The 14,067-nt window shown below is 43.0% G+C and overlaps 1 protein-coding gene across 4 annotated transcripts; it reads right to left on the reverse strand.

The window, feature by feature from the left end:
• Positions 1-3,297: 3,297 nt before the first annotated feature.
• On the reverse strand, positions 3,298-10,365 carry FCRLA (Fc receptor like A). Of its 4 annotated transcripts, none has more exons than XM_004751391.3 (6): positions 10,218-10,365; positions 6,882-6,896; positions 6,478-6,630; positions 5,239-5,505; positions 4,484-4,768; positions 3,298-3,649 (listed from the first exon to the last, which is right to left on the reverse strand). In XM_004751391.3, exons 1-6 carry the CDS (start codon positions 10,348-10,350, stop codon positions 3,351-3,353), a joined length of 1,152 nt encoding a protein of 383 aa, XP_004751448.3. In that variant the 5' UTR covers positions 10,351-10,365; the 3' UTR covers positions 3,298-3,350. The 4 variants fall into 4 exon arrangements, with proteins under 4 accessions (XP_004751448.3, XP_004751447.3, XP_044942491.1 ...); XM_004751390.3 differs by having other exon boundaries at positions 6,882-6,899; positions 10,218-10,364; XM_045086556.1 differs by lacking the exon at positions 6,882-6,896.
• Between the last annotated feature and the right edge of the window lie 3,702 nt (positions 10,366-14,067).

Consider the following 14,067-nt stretch of genomic DNA (forward strand, 5'->3'; position numbering starts at 1 on the left):
CAGGTTCTTGCCCATTTTTAATTCAAGTTATTTGGTTTTTTTCCTATTTAATTGTAAGAGTTCCTTATATATTTCGGATGTTAATGCCTTATCAGATAAATGGTTTGCAGATATTTTCTCCCATTTCATAGATTTCCCTTTCACTGTGCTTACTGTTTCCATTGCTGTGCTGTTGTTGTGGATTTTTTTTTCCCTCACAGATGTATAACAGAATAAAGGAACATGTAGCACAATCAACTTATGACTTTATAAACTTCAGTTGAACTCTTCTTTGAAAACCAAGGTCATGTTAAATTTATTTTTTTGTAGCACTTTTTTTTTTCTAACAACACAATACTCCATATACAACGGTCAAATTAAATGAAGATTCTTCAGTATTGAAAAAATATTAGCTATTTTGTCTGACCTGATTAAGATTGGGGAAAATGTGTGAAACACACAGTCATGACTTTCAGGTCAACAAACAAAGGTTTACCAAATTCAGTAATACTGAGGGTACACTGGGGCAGTCTTTAACAGGTTGGAATGATTACATGAGGAGGAGCAATAGAGGAAAGAACTACTCCACATAGTAGGTAACGAACTTGGCTTTTGTTACATCTGAGAAAAAAATAAAGGCAGCAAACACATAGGAATTTGAAAATAATTTAGAGAATATATATATTTAAAGGAAACCTAAATTCTTACTCAGAGAAGATTTTTAAAATTACTAATAATTTATATGTACCTATGTGCTTCTCCCTCGTGGTCTCCCCAGTCAGCCTGTCAAGGTAACTAATACCCTGATCTTGGTGTTTCCACATCATGCCTTTTAAAAAGTTTATCCTATGCTAGTATAAGTGCCTAAATAATATATTCTTTTACTAGTTTTTAAATTTCTATAAAGAGTGTCTTACTATGTGGTATCTTTCCCCTCAATGTTATATTCCTGATATTTTTTATATTGCTTGATTTTAGCTATGGTTTAATTTTTTTACTGTTGTATAGTATTCCACTCTGAAAATAGCACAGTTTCCCCATTTTTCTGTTGGTGGACAACTGAATTGATTCCAAAGTTTTGCTTTTACAGATAGTGCTATTATGAACATTATTATACTTGTCTTCTGATACACATACACTAAAATTTATTTTGGGCATATACACCCAGGCATTGGATTCAACTTCACAACATAGTGGTTGTGCTTGCTATCTAACGTTGACTTCAGAGACAAAAATCTAACATGGATGCACTGGGACTTCTGTGGGTTACAGAATCCTAGACTGCACAGCCATAAACCCAACCCAGTGTAACAATTCATCTCCCCCACCCAAACTCCCCAGGCTAGAGGGGCAGAAGGAAACAAGTAAAAGCCCTCCCATTCTTTCAGCTCTGTTCTTGCCTTACCCCTGATGATGGGAGATCCTTTTCTTGAGGCTTCCAAGTAGTTGACTAGGCTAGTTCCCCCAGAGCAGAGTCTGGAGATTTTGCTGATGTCAGACATGACACTCATCCTGTAAGGTCCAGCTTAATTTCAATCTCCTTCTAGGTATCATCCCTTATCCTGGCCCAATTCAATTCAACTAACAGAATTTTAGCACTTAACTATATCTCATTAAACTAGACACCAAAGAATCAATGTGGCACAAAGAGGTCAAGGAGCTCTCAAAGAGCTCACTCTCCAAAAGAAGTAAGGTTAAAAAAAAAAAAAATCAGATGCAGTGCGAAGATAGAGGCGTACCTAGACACATGGATGAGGAGTTCAGAGCTGACACTTATCTCAGTCAGCTGTATCCATGACTTCCTTCCTGGATCTCTGATAGCTTTTCTTATCTGTACACAGATTCTTTATTCAGCATGAGAGTTTGCATTCATGACAATGGTACCATTTGCTGAAATCAACCCCACGTGAAATGGTTCTAACATAGTATATCCAGCATGGTCCTCTGGCAATTGAGCTTCCATGTTTTCAAATCCACCAAAGTCAAGAAATACCTTTGGTCATCATTTCTTGCAACTCCCATTCACACAACTGTGAGCTGATCCTCTCAGGCTGCAAAGACGTTTATCAGCCTTTTCCAGTTCCCAGCTGCCTCCTGATCCTTCCCCCTGAAAGTGTTAGGAACCACCATAAAACTTGCATTTTGGAGAGTGCTAGGAACCACCATAAAACTCATATTTTAATATCCAGCATGATTCTATTCCTTTGTTTCCTTGTGGCATGTCTGGAGTGATCACACGCACATTTTTGTAAATCACTATGGGTCAGTATTGCACAGAATAAATGGCACAAACAAAAAATAAGGTGGATAACATCATACCACATGATTTAGGATAACATGGTAGAATGCTCATTGACTGAGGTCATTCTAAAATGGTGTGCAAACCCATTGACCAAAGGTTACTGTAGAGTCTGTCAACCTATCTTTCATTGGCTGTGACTGTACAATAGAGTCCAAATGCAGAAAAAAGCATCATTATGTACCAAAATAAACTCAAATATGCCTTTAAAAAATATTTCAGAGACAAGTATATTAAAACCGAAAATTGCTGTTTTGGCAATGTTATGCTTGATCATGTATTTCTGAGTTTAGTAGGATCCTGTGGGAAATTTTTACACACCCTCCTTTTATTGCTTTATGGAAAAGCATATTACTGCTCCTTTATCCCAAAGTCTAAACCCTCTGTAGACAGAGACACTATCTAATCAGTATACTTAACATAGCACAAATTTTGATAGGTCATAGAGGCCAACAAAATACTAGCATGTAATTAATATCTGCTGAATGATGCTGGAGGGGGCGGCAAGTAGAAGAAGCAAGGGGCCACCCCAGAGTCTAACACCTAGCTTCCATAAGGCTGAAGTTTCTTAATCTCAGCACTACTGACCACTTTGGGCGAGATACTCTTCTGCTGTGGGGGCTGTCCATAGTGTTATTTGACGGTTAGCAGCACCTTTGGCTTCTACTCACTAGATGCCGATGGCACTACCCCCACAATGTGAAGACCAAACATGTCTCTAGACATTGTCAAATGTCCCCTTTGGTGGGGGTGGGAGATGGCCTCCAATTGAAACTGCTGCATTAAATCCATCTCGCTGATTTTCTTTCAGTCACCAGATTCTGGTCTGAGCAAAGGAAGGTAACCCCTGGTCCACAGAGATCAGAACCTAAGTTATGAGCGAACATACAATTATGGCTAAATTCTGAGGATCACTCTGTGCACATTTATTTATACTCACCCATCTCTGTTACTCTAACAAAATACTAGGCAATTTGTAAGACTATTTATGTGTGTGTAAAGGACAGAAAGAGGAAAAGTAGAAAAAGTCAAATTTATTGGGAGTAGTTGAGCAACACTGCAAGTGAATTATTTACTCATATTTGGCAGAACCCTTTGTGGTCTCAAGCTTCAGGAGGGCAGATAAGTTCCTCAGTTCTGTGACCAGGTGACCGAGGAGAGCTCTCATATCCTGCATTTGTTTGAGAAGAATGCCCATCTGGTGATACAGATGGGGATCTGACACCTGCGCAGGAGTGGAGAAGCCTGGATCCTTTGAAGGGGTGGACAGTGGAGGCTGAGGTCCAGGGGAGGCTGCTGGAGTAGGTTCTGGAACAGCTGATTTCTGAGGAGGTTGATTCAAGGTGGGGGGTGCAGTCGAGCTGGAGGGACCTGCATTTTGGGGTAAGAGGCAGATATTATCAGAGTGAAGTCTGACTCTGGCCCTAACCTCATATTCGTGGTCAATCTTTCTTGTTTTCTGAAAGTAGCTGCAGCAGACAGCTGAAGACTCCCTCATGGTCAAAATTGGAATCTGAAGCTTGGCTACCTCAGTTTGAAAATCTTTAGTGATGAGGCTTCATCATTATAGGGCCTATTGATATTAGCCAATTCTTACTCTATCAAGGCAGAACCTAATTCTGGACAGTGTGGATGCGGTCACTGGTTCTAGGTCAACATCTTCACTGTATATGACATTAGTGTAATTCCTCGTCTTTGTGCCAGCCTTCCGTGTTTTGAGGACACCTCCACTGGCCCCTTGGGTCAACTCCTCTTCAAGATGAGTATCTTCTGCTCCCTCCATTATTTTTCTTATGACATGGCTTCAAGCCCTTCATTGCCCTGGTTACCGCCTCCTCTGGATATATTATTTCAGGTCAAGTGCAGCCTTTTTAATTGGGGGTCCCTGAACTGAACATAAACTCCAGAGTACCTCATCTTCATTCTAGATACTATATTCCTGTGGATTCCCATAGTTCATGTAGGGAGCAGAAGGTCTATGGGACAGCAGCTGTGGAGCTGGCTCAGGTCTTGGTTTGGTGAGTTGTGCACCGTGGTCTGAGAAAGAAGTTCCCTATCTGTGTTCTCTTCTATCCCCAGGGACTCTGGCTTATTATTCCTGACTTCTCTGTGTCCTTCTTAACCTACTTATACCAAACCCCAGCTCATGCACTCAGTCTTCTCCCTCACTTTTCATACACATCTGACAAACATGCACTAACTTACCCTGTACCCGGATCTCCAGCTTGGAGCTCTGTTTCCAAACTTGGTTGTCCTCAGTGGCTGCCTCACACCAGTAGGACCCAGAGTGTGCTTCTGAAGCTGTGGGGATCTGTAGTTCTGGGGAGAGGCCTCTGTCACGCACTATCCTGCTGTCCTTATAGAAGGAGTAGAAGAGGCGGGCAGTTGACCTCTGCAGGGGCAGTTTTGTCTGACAACTCAAGGTCACCGGGTCTCCATATTGAGGCTCAGCTGAGGGGGTGGCTCTGAGAAGTGGGACTGGAAATAGTTCTGAGGGAGAGAGAGGTGAGAAAGAAGAGCTCAGCCATCATACATTTAGGTGGACCCACGCCAGGCAAAGAACCCAGCCACAGTTTCTTCCCACTATTTCCATCAGTAATAAACACTCTTAGCAAAGTAGGATCGGAGCCTTTCAAATCTTCTCTCTCTTCAACTAAACAAGTTTAGGAAAGACCCAGAGATGGACAAATCTGACAGTAGTCCAGATGCCCCATCAGTGAACACTGGGAAGCACAGATCTGTAGGATAGAGCTGTGGGAAACACACTGGGCTTGGAGAGGGCTGAATGACTTGAGAACGTAATACTGAGATGCTGTCCCTCCTGAAACCCAACTTGGGCATTTTCCAGCAACCTGTTCCTTAGCCTTCGGTGATCTTGCCACCTCCAATGACAGACAGTCTTGGTCCCTCTGTGTCTCTCCACCTGCCCTTGTCATAATTACATTCCCTTCAGCTCTTACCTTGGACCTTGATGGCCACAGGAGATGCTGTTTCTGGGCTCCCAGGACCAGGGCTTCTGAAGATGCCACTGCAGTGGTAGTGCCCGCTGTCAGCCTCTTGTACCACAGCAATGGAGAGTTCCTTCTTGGGTCCAGGAGGACCCATTGCTGAGCCATCTCGGTAGAAGGTCACTTGGGTCAATGGCCAGTCTTGCCAGGCCTGGCAGCGTAGAATCAATGGATCTCCTTCAAATATAGGGCTGACTGGACCTTGGAGGATCAGCCAGTCTGTGGCCCAAAGCAAGAGTTGAGTGTGACCCACTGTCTTCCTTGGGAGTTTCCCGTGCTACCCACATAGACTTCTCCCTAAGCTTTCTCTGAGAGTCCAGGTAATTCTTGCCCTAGTTGGGAAAGCAGAACAAGTTCTTTAAGGACTAAGACTGAGGGAACCCTGGCTTTTGTGGGCTGAATATGGCGAAGAAGGCACAGTAGTCCCCCCTCATCCATAGTTTTGTTTTCCATGGTCAACTGCAGTCCAGAAGCAAATGATCCTCCTTCTGATATATCATCAGAAGATCAATAGTATGGGGCACCTGCGTGGCTCAGTGGGTTAAAGCCTCTGCCTTCGGCTAGGGTCATGAACCCAGAGTCCTGGGATCGAGCCCCACATCGGGCTCCCTGCCTGGAGGGGGCCTGCTTCCCCCTCTCTTTCTCTCTGCCTGCCCCTCTGCCTACTTGTGATCTCTGTCAAATAAATAAATAAAATTTAAAAAAAGAAGAAGATCAATAGCAGCCTAACACAAGGCCTAGTCATTCCCCTCCCTTGCCTTATCAAGTAGGCATTTTATCATCTCACATCATCACAAGATAGGTAAGTATTAGTACAATAAGGTATTTTGAGAGAGGGAGAGACCATTCTTATAACTTTTACCATAGTACATTGTTATAACTATTCTATTATTAGGTATTGTTTCTAATCTCTTGCTGATCTCTTACTGTGACTAATTTATATTTTATCATAGGTATGTATGTCTAGAAAGAACAGTATATTTAGGCCTTGGTACTCTCTGCAGTTTCAGACATCCACTGGGGGGTTTCGGAACATATCTTCCATGGATAAGTAGGGGGGGGGGAGCTACTGTATCTCATCCCATGGCCAGTTTCCTAGGGGCAACTTCCTGAGTGGTTGGCGGGCTGAACAGGCAGGTTTGGGAAATGGGAGAAAGAGAAAGAGAAGGCCTGTACTTCCCGAGACCTCACCGTATGACACAATCAGATGGAAGGGTTTACTGAAAGTGTAGCCCTTGACCTGGAAGTCAACTTCCCCTGGGGCTGTAAAGTCCTCCTGGGAATCGCAGCTGCTGTCCTGGGTCCTGACCGGTCCTTCACATTGCAGCATCTCAAAGCGGGCAGCTGAGGAGGGCATGGTTTGAGAACCAGAAAACAATGTTGTGACGTGGAGGAAGAAGACAGAAGACTTCCCTCCACAAGGGAATCTCCAGGGGAATCATCCTTTTTAGAATGAAAAGGGGAAGATGCCAAAACCTATTCGGGTCTCTTGACCCAGTACTTTAAACTTGATTCACTGGCTTTCCAGGGTTTTCAGTGAATGGACTGTGGTATGAGGAAGAGGGCAGGGAGAGAATGGCAGAATGTGAACTCACCAGCATGACATCCAGCTGCTGGCACAGGAAAACAGAGGCCAAAGGCAACGATGACCCCAGAGCAAGCAGTCACAGGACACAAGGGAAAGGCAGATGATCAGATTTTAATACTTACTGGGAGGTGTTTAATGTACACCACACACCATGAGACACTTGTACACATGATTTTACTTAGTCTTGACAAGTTTTCTAGGTATGTGATTTCATGTCCCATTTTATAAAGTTAAGAGAAACAGGCTTAGAATAGTTCAATAACTTACCCCAAAATTCAAAAGGAGTAGGGAATGGAGCAAGAAAGAAAGGTTGTCTGAGTCCAGAAATCAGTGTTCTCTTCACTTCACTGTTTAGACTTGATCAGCTGCAGGTCTCAGACCTTCCTTGGGGATTTCCTTCCAGATTTTCATTCTCCCCAAATTCCCTTGGCTCTCCATCCATGAATATATCATCTACCCGTGAGCTTTCAGGACCGAGTGGTGTCTCCTCCTCCCTCGCTCCCTCCCTTCAGGTCTTCATTTTTCAGCTGTCTCTACCTTGATGCCCACTGTCCCCTAAACTTTCCATGGCAGCTGTAGAGCCCTTCCAATGTCCTTCTCTCTGATCCGAACCTCTGTTCCCAGTCTGTACTGGTAACCGTGGAACAATTCTTTCTTTGCTTCAAGGTTGAATCTTCTCACTGCTTCTCCCCCATCTCTCTCTTCGCTCCATGCTTGACTCAAGCAAGGTAATTTCCATTCTTCCCATTTTCATTCCTGCTTCTTGTCCCTTAATCTCTCTCCCCTTCTTCCAGCCCCACAACCGTTCCCATACACTCAATCCTTCACTCCATTCTTTCCTGATCCACTTGCCTTCATTCCACTTCTGAAAGCCCAAAACTCTTCTTCTACCCTGTAACTTCCCCTAGCAAGGTCCTTTTCCACTTCCTGATTTTCACTGCATCAGTACCAGGTGTTTTCTTGAGATCCTGCTTCAGCTCCCCTCGCCACCCCACTGCTACCTTTTTCAGTTCCTCTGCTATCATTCAACTAGACTTAGCCTCCACTCCATTTTGAAAATGAACTTGTGGGTTGCCAGGCACTTTCACTCAGTAAATTATGTGGTAGGTATTAGGCTCATTTTATGAATAAGAAAATGGCATTAGAGGGACACCTGGGTGGCTCAGTTGGTGAAGCATCTGCCTTCAGCTCGGGTCATGATCCCAGGGCTCTGGGACTGAGACCTGCATCAGGCTCTCTGCTCAGTGGGGAGTCTGCTTCTCCCTCTCCTGCTACCCCTCCCTGACCCCAGCTTGCACTCACTCACTCACTCTCTCTCTCAAATAAATAAAATCTTTTTTAAAAAAGAAAATGGAATTAGAGATATAAAAAGTGAATTTTCCAAGGTGACACAGAGCTAGTTAATAGAAAAACAGCATGAAACCAGAGCATCTGGAGTTCTTGCCACGATATCAGTGCTGTGTCTTCATACAGTCACCCAGTCCTGTTTCTACTCCAGTAAAAGGATTCAACAATTTTTTTTTAATCAGGGACAAAGCAGTTGCTAAAAATTCAAACATAAATTTGACAAGGTTAAAAAACAAAAGCAAAAACAAAAAGCGCTGTCCCTGTCTACAAATAACTCAGTTTGGTGGACAGCAAGGTCATATGAGGAGATGATTTCATGAGGAGGAAAAAATAACAAAGACACGCAACAGGCAGTCACTGGGGCTGAAAGAAGAGTTCAAAGAAGCTTCCCTGGAAGATGGCAGCCATGCGGAATCTTCAGGGGATGCCCAAAAGTTTGTGAGTGAGAGGGAATGGGGCCATGGAAAGAGATCATTTCAAGTAGAGGTAGGAGTTTGAGCGCAGCTTGGAGATAGGGAAGAACGTGGTGTGTGAGTGGATAAATACCAGCTGGTTGGGGCGTATTTCAGGGCAATATGCAGGCCTCCAGGATAACAGCAGAGACTGAAGTGCTAAATAGGAACTAGGCGATGGTGGGCCTTGTGTGCATTGGCTGCAGAGCACAGAATCCATTTCAAGGGCACAAGGCTGAGACACAGAGGTTAGTCAGGAAGTTACTGGACTATCCAAAGTCCACAATGATGAGGGCTTTTCCTAGCATCCCATTAGTTCTGTCTTTGAGAACAGTTTAGAAGATACACTTTGCCAAACTTGCTGATTGATTATATGCAGAGGATGAAGAGGGAGGAGTCTAGGTGTTCTCCCAAGTTTTTAGCCTCCATGCCTGGGTGGGTAGTTATGAACTGAGACAGACACAGTGAAAGATGAAATTAGGGAGAGGTAGGGGCCAAGAGGACAGCTCTGGTAATATTGGACTGAGATACCTGTGAAACATGCAGATAGATATGTTTTGTGCAAAGTTGGATCTTTGTGAAACTCAAAAGCACAATTAGGGTTGGCGATATGACTTTGGACTCTTAAGTAGATAGCTGAAGTGGCAAAAATGATACAGATAAATGAACTCACTAAGGAGATTGTGTAAAGAGTGTAGGGTAGGGAGGCAGAAATGCAGCAGTAGAAAACACCAGCCTATAAAGGGAAGAGAATAGAAGCCACCAAAGAGACAAAGACAGGTACATGGAGTGCAAGGATAAAATGGCATGTGGACAAAGACTCATACATGGAATGCAAGGAGAAAATGGCATGTTGAAGTTAGGCAAGCAGAGAATGCCAAGAAAGAATAAGTGACCAGGGTGCCTGGGTGGCTCAGTGGGTTAAGCCGCTGCCTTCGGCTCAGGTCATGATCTCGGGGTCCTGGGATCGAGTCCCGCATCGGGCTCTCTGTCTCTCTGCCTACTTGTAATCTCTCTCTGTCAAATAAATAAATAAAATCTTAAAAAAAAATAAATAAATAAAAATAAAAATAATAAAAAAAAAGAATAAGTGACCAACACTGCTCAGTGCAGCAGACAAGTCTAGCAGCAGAAAAACAAAAGTGTGGGCAGTGGCGCAGTCAATATGGAAGTCATTGCACCCTAGGCAAAACTGTTTCCAGTGGAAGCCAGACTGGGAACACTGAGGTATGAGTGAGAAGTGAGGAAGTGCAGAAAGCAAGTGCAAACTACTCTTTCAAGAAATTTGAGAAAAGGAAGGAAAAGGTTCAGATGGTAGCTCAATAGGGTATTACAGTCAAGGACACCTTAAGAATGGAAAAGGCTTGAAGATTTTTATATTCAGAAAGAGCCATTCCATCCAGCACACCAGACATTCTAATACCTATCCTTCATTTCCTACCTGCACATTGCTTCTCTGGACCAAAGTCAGTCCACGTATCTTTCCATTGATCAAAGTCAGGCATATCTCCAGTCCCACACCAACGTTTGAACATATCACTTACCCAGTAGCATCTGTACTGCCCAGAGCATGGTAGGAGAAAAGTAGAGGACCCCAGCTGTGAGGACACAGCCCAGCTTCATGGTGACTCTGTTTAGGTCTTCTGCAGCCTCTAACACACTGATTTTCATCAACATGAGACCTCTCAAATTAGAAAAGAGGAAGTAATCTAACTGTCTCATCTCCTTGCATCTGGGGCCTATTTTCAACTTCGTGATTGGCTTTCCCCAGTCAGATTTGGCTAGGTTGACCCCAGCATCATCTACACCCTTAGGGTTGTGGATGAAGTATCAGCACTCTCAGTTGTTCAAGAACTCCCCCACAGAGCTCAGAGAACTTCCCAAGCACACAATTGTCTGATATCCTTCTGGACTTCATGACACCCTGGGAAGGGCCAGTGCAACAACCCTTCATTTCACTGGTGAACCAACTGGGGACAAGAGGGAGGAAACTGCTTAAAGGCGACACGGAAATTCCCTGGGAGAGCAACGATGAGAATTCGCGTCCTGCCCTATCTTGCTCCAAGGCTTCCATGTTTCTAGTGACCAGACTGTCAGAGGGGGAAGTAGGTTGGTAATGGCACCTGATCAGATATCAGATTAGTCCCTTGAGCGCTCCAACCATCCAAAGCCCTCATAAATTTGTACGCAAATTTCTCTATTCTCATGTCTCAGCTCTCTGTTTCTGCAGCAAGATTAAGGCTATTCAGCCTCAGAGGAAATCTGAGTATGAGGCAGGGAGAGTCCCCTGGGAACAGGAGAGGAAAGAAGAAAATTGACTTCCAGTGGACATAGCAGTAAGCCCAGGGCTCAGGCTCAGGGCCAAAGCTTGAGCCACTGATCCTGGGGAAATTAGAGACAGGAGGCATCTGATAGCTGGAGAAACCTAAGGAGACTCAGGAATAAGGGTGATATGGAGGGTGTAGCATCTCTCTGTGGCTCCAGGTGGCCTTATGGGGACTGTTGTCCTTGCCTCGGAATGTTTGCTGTTAGATCGAGTCCTCCTTAATGGCAAGGCTCATACCTCTTGTCCCAGGGATGACACTCTTTAACCCTCCCCATCACAATACTCACCATGAGATGAAACAAGTCATCAGAAATGGGAGAAATGCAGTCCTGCTTGAAGGCAGAGGGAGGGCCAGCATGACCCTTCAACTGTGCAAAAACCACAGATCAGAGCAGACATATTAGCAACATGAGCATGAGAGAACGGATATTTCTCTATCTAAAATAAGTGCTTAGAATAAATTTTCCATTATCAGAGAGGCATATATTTTTGTGCAGGTGGCCCCAGGGAATCCATTGGGGGTTGAATATGGGCGTGGGGAGAGTCAGTGAGGCAGTAAGCCTTGCAGCTGACGTGATGTGAAAGACCTAGCAGCCTCAGAAGAGGAAGAAAATTCTTGGCCAGACCTGACCAAAATTAAGAAAATGAAATGTGTTTATATGGACCTCCACTCCTAATACTCCCTAGAACAGAGTCTCAAGGTTAGATAGGTCTTCAAGGGGCTTCTAAACCAACCACAAAAATCTTTCCCTTCTCACGCCACCCACGCTATCATACCTGCATCGAAACCCTCTTCCATACCACCTACATCACCTCACAAGATCTCAATATGAGAAGCAAAAAGGCCTCTGAAGACATGGGTGAAGCTACATATTCTTCACATTTATTTTTTATTTTTAAAAAGATTTTGTTTATTTATTTGACAGATATCACAAGCAGGCAGAGAGGCAGGCAGAGAGAGAGAGGAGGAAACAGGCTCCCTGCTGAGCAGAGAGCCTAATGCGGGGCTTGATCCCAAAACCCTGGGATCATGACCTGAGCCGAAGGCAGAGGCTTTAACCTACTGAGCCACCCAGGCGCCCCTGTTCTTCACATTTAAATTCCTACTAAGGCTCTGGGAAATTTTACTCACTTGAAGCCTGATCGATGAACTATTTAGAGTAGGAGAAAAAGGCAACCTTGGGTCTTGCTAGATGCTTATGAAGACTGAAATCCAGTTCACTGAGTCAGCTCTGCCATCAAGATCATCCCAGAATTCTCATGGGGAGATGGGACAAGTCCTTGATTTCACCCCATTCCAACACCATGGGTTAATGGCTGTTACCATTCCTAGCTGCACCTGGCTTGTCACTAGTGGGCTGATGCTCATTTTTCCTTTGTTTTTAATTGAGTAAAAATACTCATAAAAGATGTGAAGGTTTAAAGAGTAATGGTGCAATATGCAGTTTTGTACCCTCACCCAGTTGAAGAAATAGAGTGATACCATTATCCTGGATATACAGTATGGGTCCCTCCTGATGACATTCTCCTTCCCTGGGATAATCATTCACAACCCTGGTCTTGTGTTTATTGCTCCCATTATTTTAGTACTTTTAGTACTTTTGAACTTTTAATAAATAGAATCATATTATATTTATTGTTCTGAGACTTGCTTTCTTCTTTTTTCTTGTGAATTTCTTTTATTAGCCTTTTGCTTGGTCCTTAATTCCTTATCTGCCATCCTTCAGGTTAAGGGTGTGTGTGTGTGTGTGTGTGTGTGTGTGTAGGACATTTAAACAATTTTTTAAGAGTAGTTTTTTCTTTTAAGAATAATTTTAGATTCATGGTTTTAGATTTTAGATTCACAGTTAAGAGTAGTTTTAGATTCAATTTAAATTGAGGGGAAGGTGTAGACAGTGCCCCTCTACCCCTTGCCCCTACACACCCACAACCTCCGTCATTGCCAACATTCTCCTAAGAGTGGTACATTCGTTACAGTTGGTGAACCTACACCGACACATTATCATCACTCAAAATCCATAGCTTAAATTTGGGTTTATTCTTGGTGTTTACACACTAGGGTTTGGACAAATGCATAGTGACAAATACCCATTATTACAGTATCATATGGGGTATTTTCACTGCTTTAACCACTCTGTGCTCTGATATTCATCATAAATCCTAGTAACCACCAGTCTTTTTACCGTCTCTATAATTTTGCCTTTTCCAGAATGTCACAGAGTTGGAATTATACAGTGTGTAACTTTTTCAGATTCACTAGTTTCACTTGGCAATGTGTGTTTGGGTTTCCTCCATGTCATTTTCTGGCTCGATGGCATATATATATATATATATATATATATATATATATATATATATATATCCCTAAATAAAATAAATAAAACTACCATGGATATTATATACCAGCTGTTGCATACACAATTGCTTATTTATTTATTTTTTTAATTTATAGGGAGATATAAATGACATATAACATTTTATTAGTTTCAGGTGTACATCATTATTCAGTATTTATATGTCACAAAATGACTACCACAACTCTAATTAACATCCCTCGCCACACATAGTTACATATTTTTTTCTTGTGTTGCGGACTTTTAAGATCTACTGTCTTATCAGCTTTCAAATATACAACCCAGCAATATTATCCTGAGTCACCACGCTGTAGTTAGTGCCCCAGGACTAACCAACTTTCATTTTTACTGAGCAAACAACAGTAGACGGGCTGCCTCCAGAAGTGTAGGTGTATGCTTCACTTTTTTATTTTTATTTTTAAGTTATTTCTGTATGTATTATGTGTGAATTGCTATAATTTTTATTGTCATAAAATACACATAACAATGGACACATTAACCATTTTTAAGTGTCCAGCTCAGAGGTATTAAATGCATTCGTAATATTATGCCACCATGGCCACCACCCATCCCCATCACTCCTTCATCTGTGAAACTGAAGCTCTGTCCCTGTTGAACAATAACTCCTCATCTTTCCCAGCAGAAGTTCATCTACTGTTCTACCTTCTCTCTCTATAATTTTGACGAAGTACCTAAGATAACTGAATCATAAAG

The sequence above is a fragment of the Mustela putorius genome, unplaced genomic scaffold (assembly GCF_011764305.1).
Source record: "Mustela putorius furo isolate JIRA1106 unplaced genomic scaffold, ASM1176430v1.1 tig00000997_pilon_pilon_pilon, whole genome shotgun sequence".
Classification (NCBI taxonomy): domain Eukaryota; kingdom Metazoa; phylum Chordata; class Mammalia; order Carnivora; family Mustelidae; genus Mustela; species Mustela putorius.

Bases quoted from the DNA above. Each gene is read 5' to 3' on its own strand.
- FCRLA (XM_004751390.3), bottom strand. From the start codon at position 10,350: ATGTTGATGAAAATCAGTGTGTTAGAGGCTGCAGAAGACCTAAACAGA. The intron at 5,506-6,477 runs GTGAGGTCTCGG...TTTGGGCCACAG, and splicing joins CCATCTGATTGTGTCATACG to ACTGGCTGATCCTCCAAGGT. The intron at 4,769-5,238 runs GTAAGAGCTGAA...TCTCTCCCTCAG, and splicing joins TGTGGCCATCAAGGTCCAAG to AACTATTTCCAGTCCCACTT.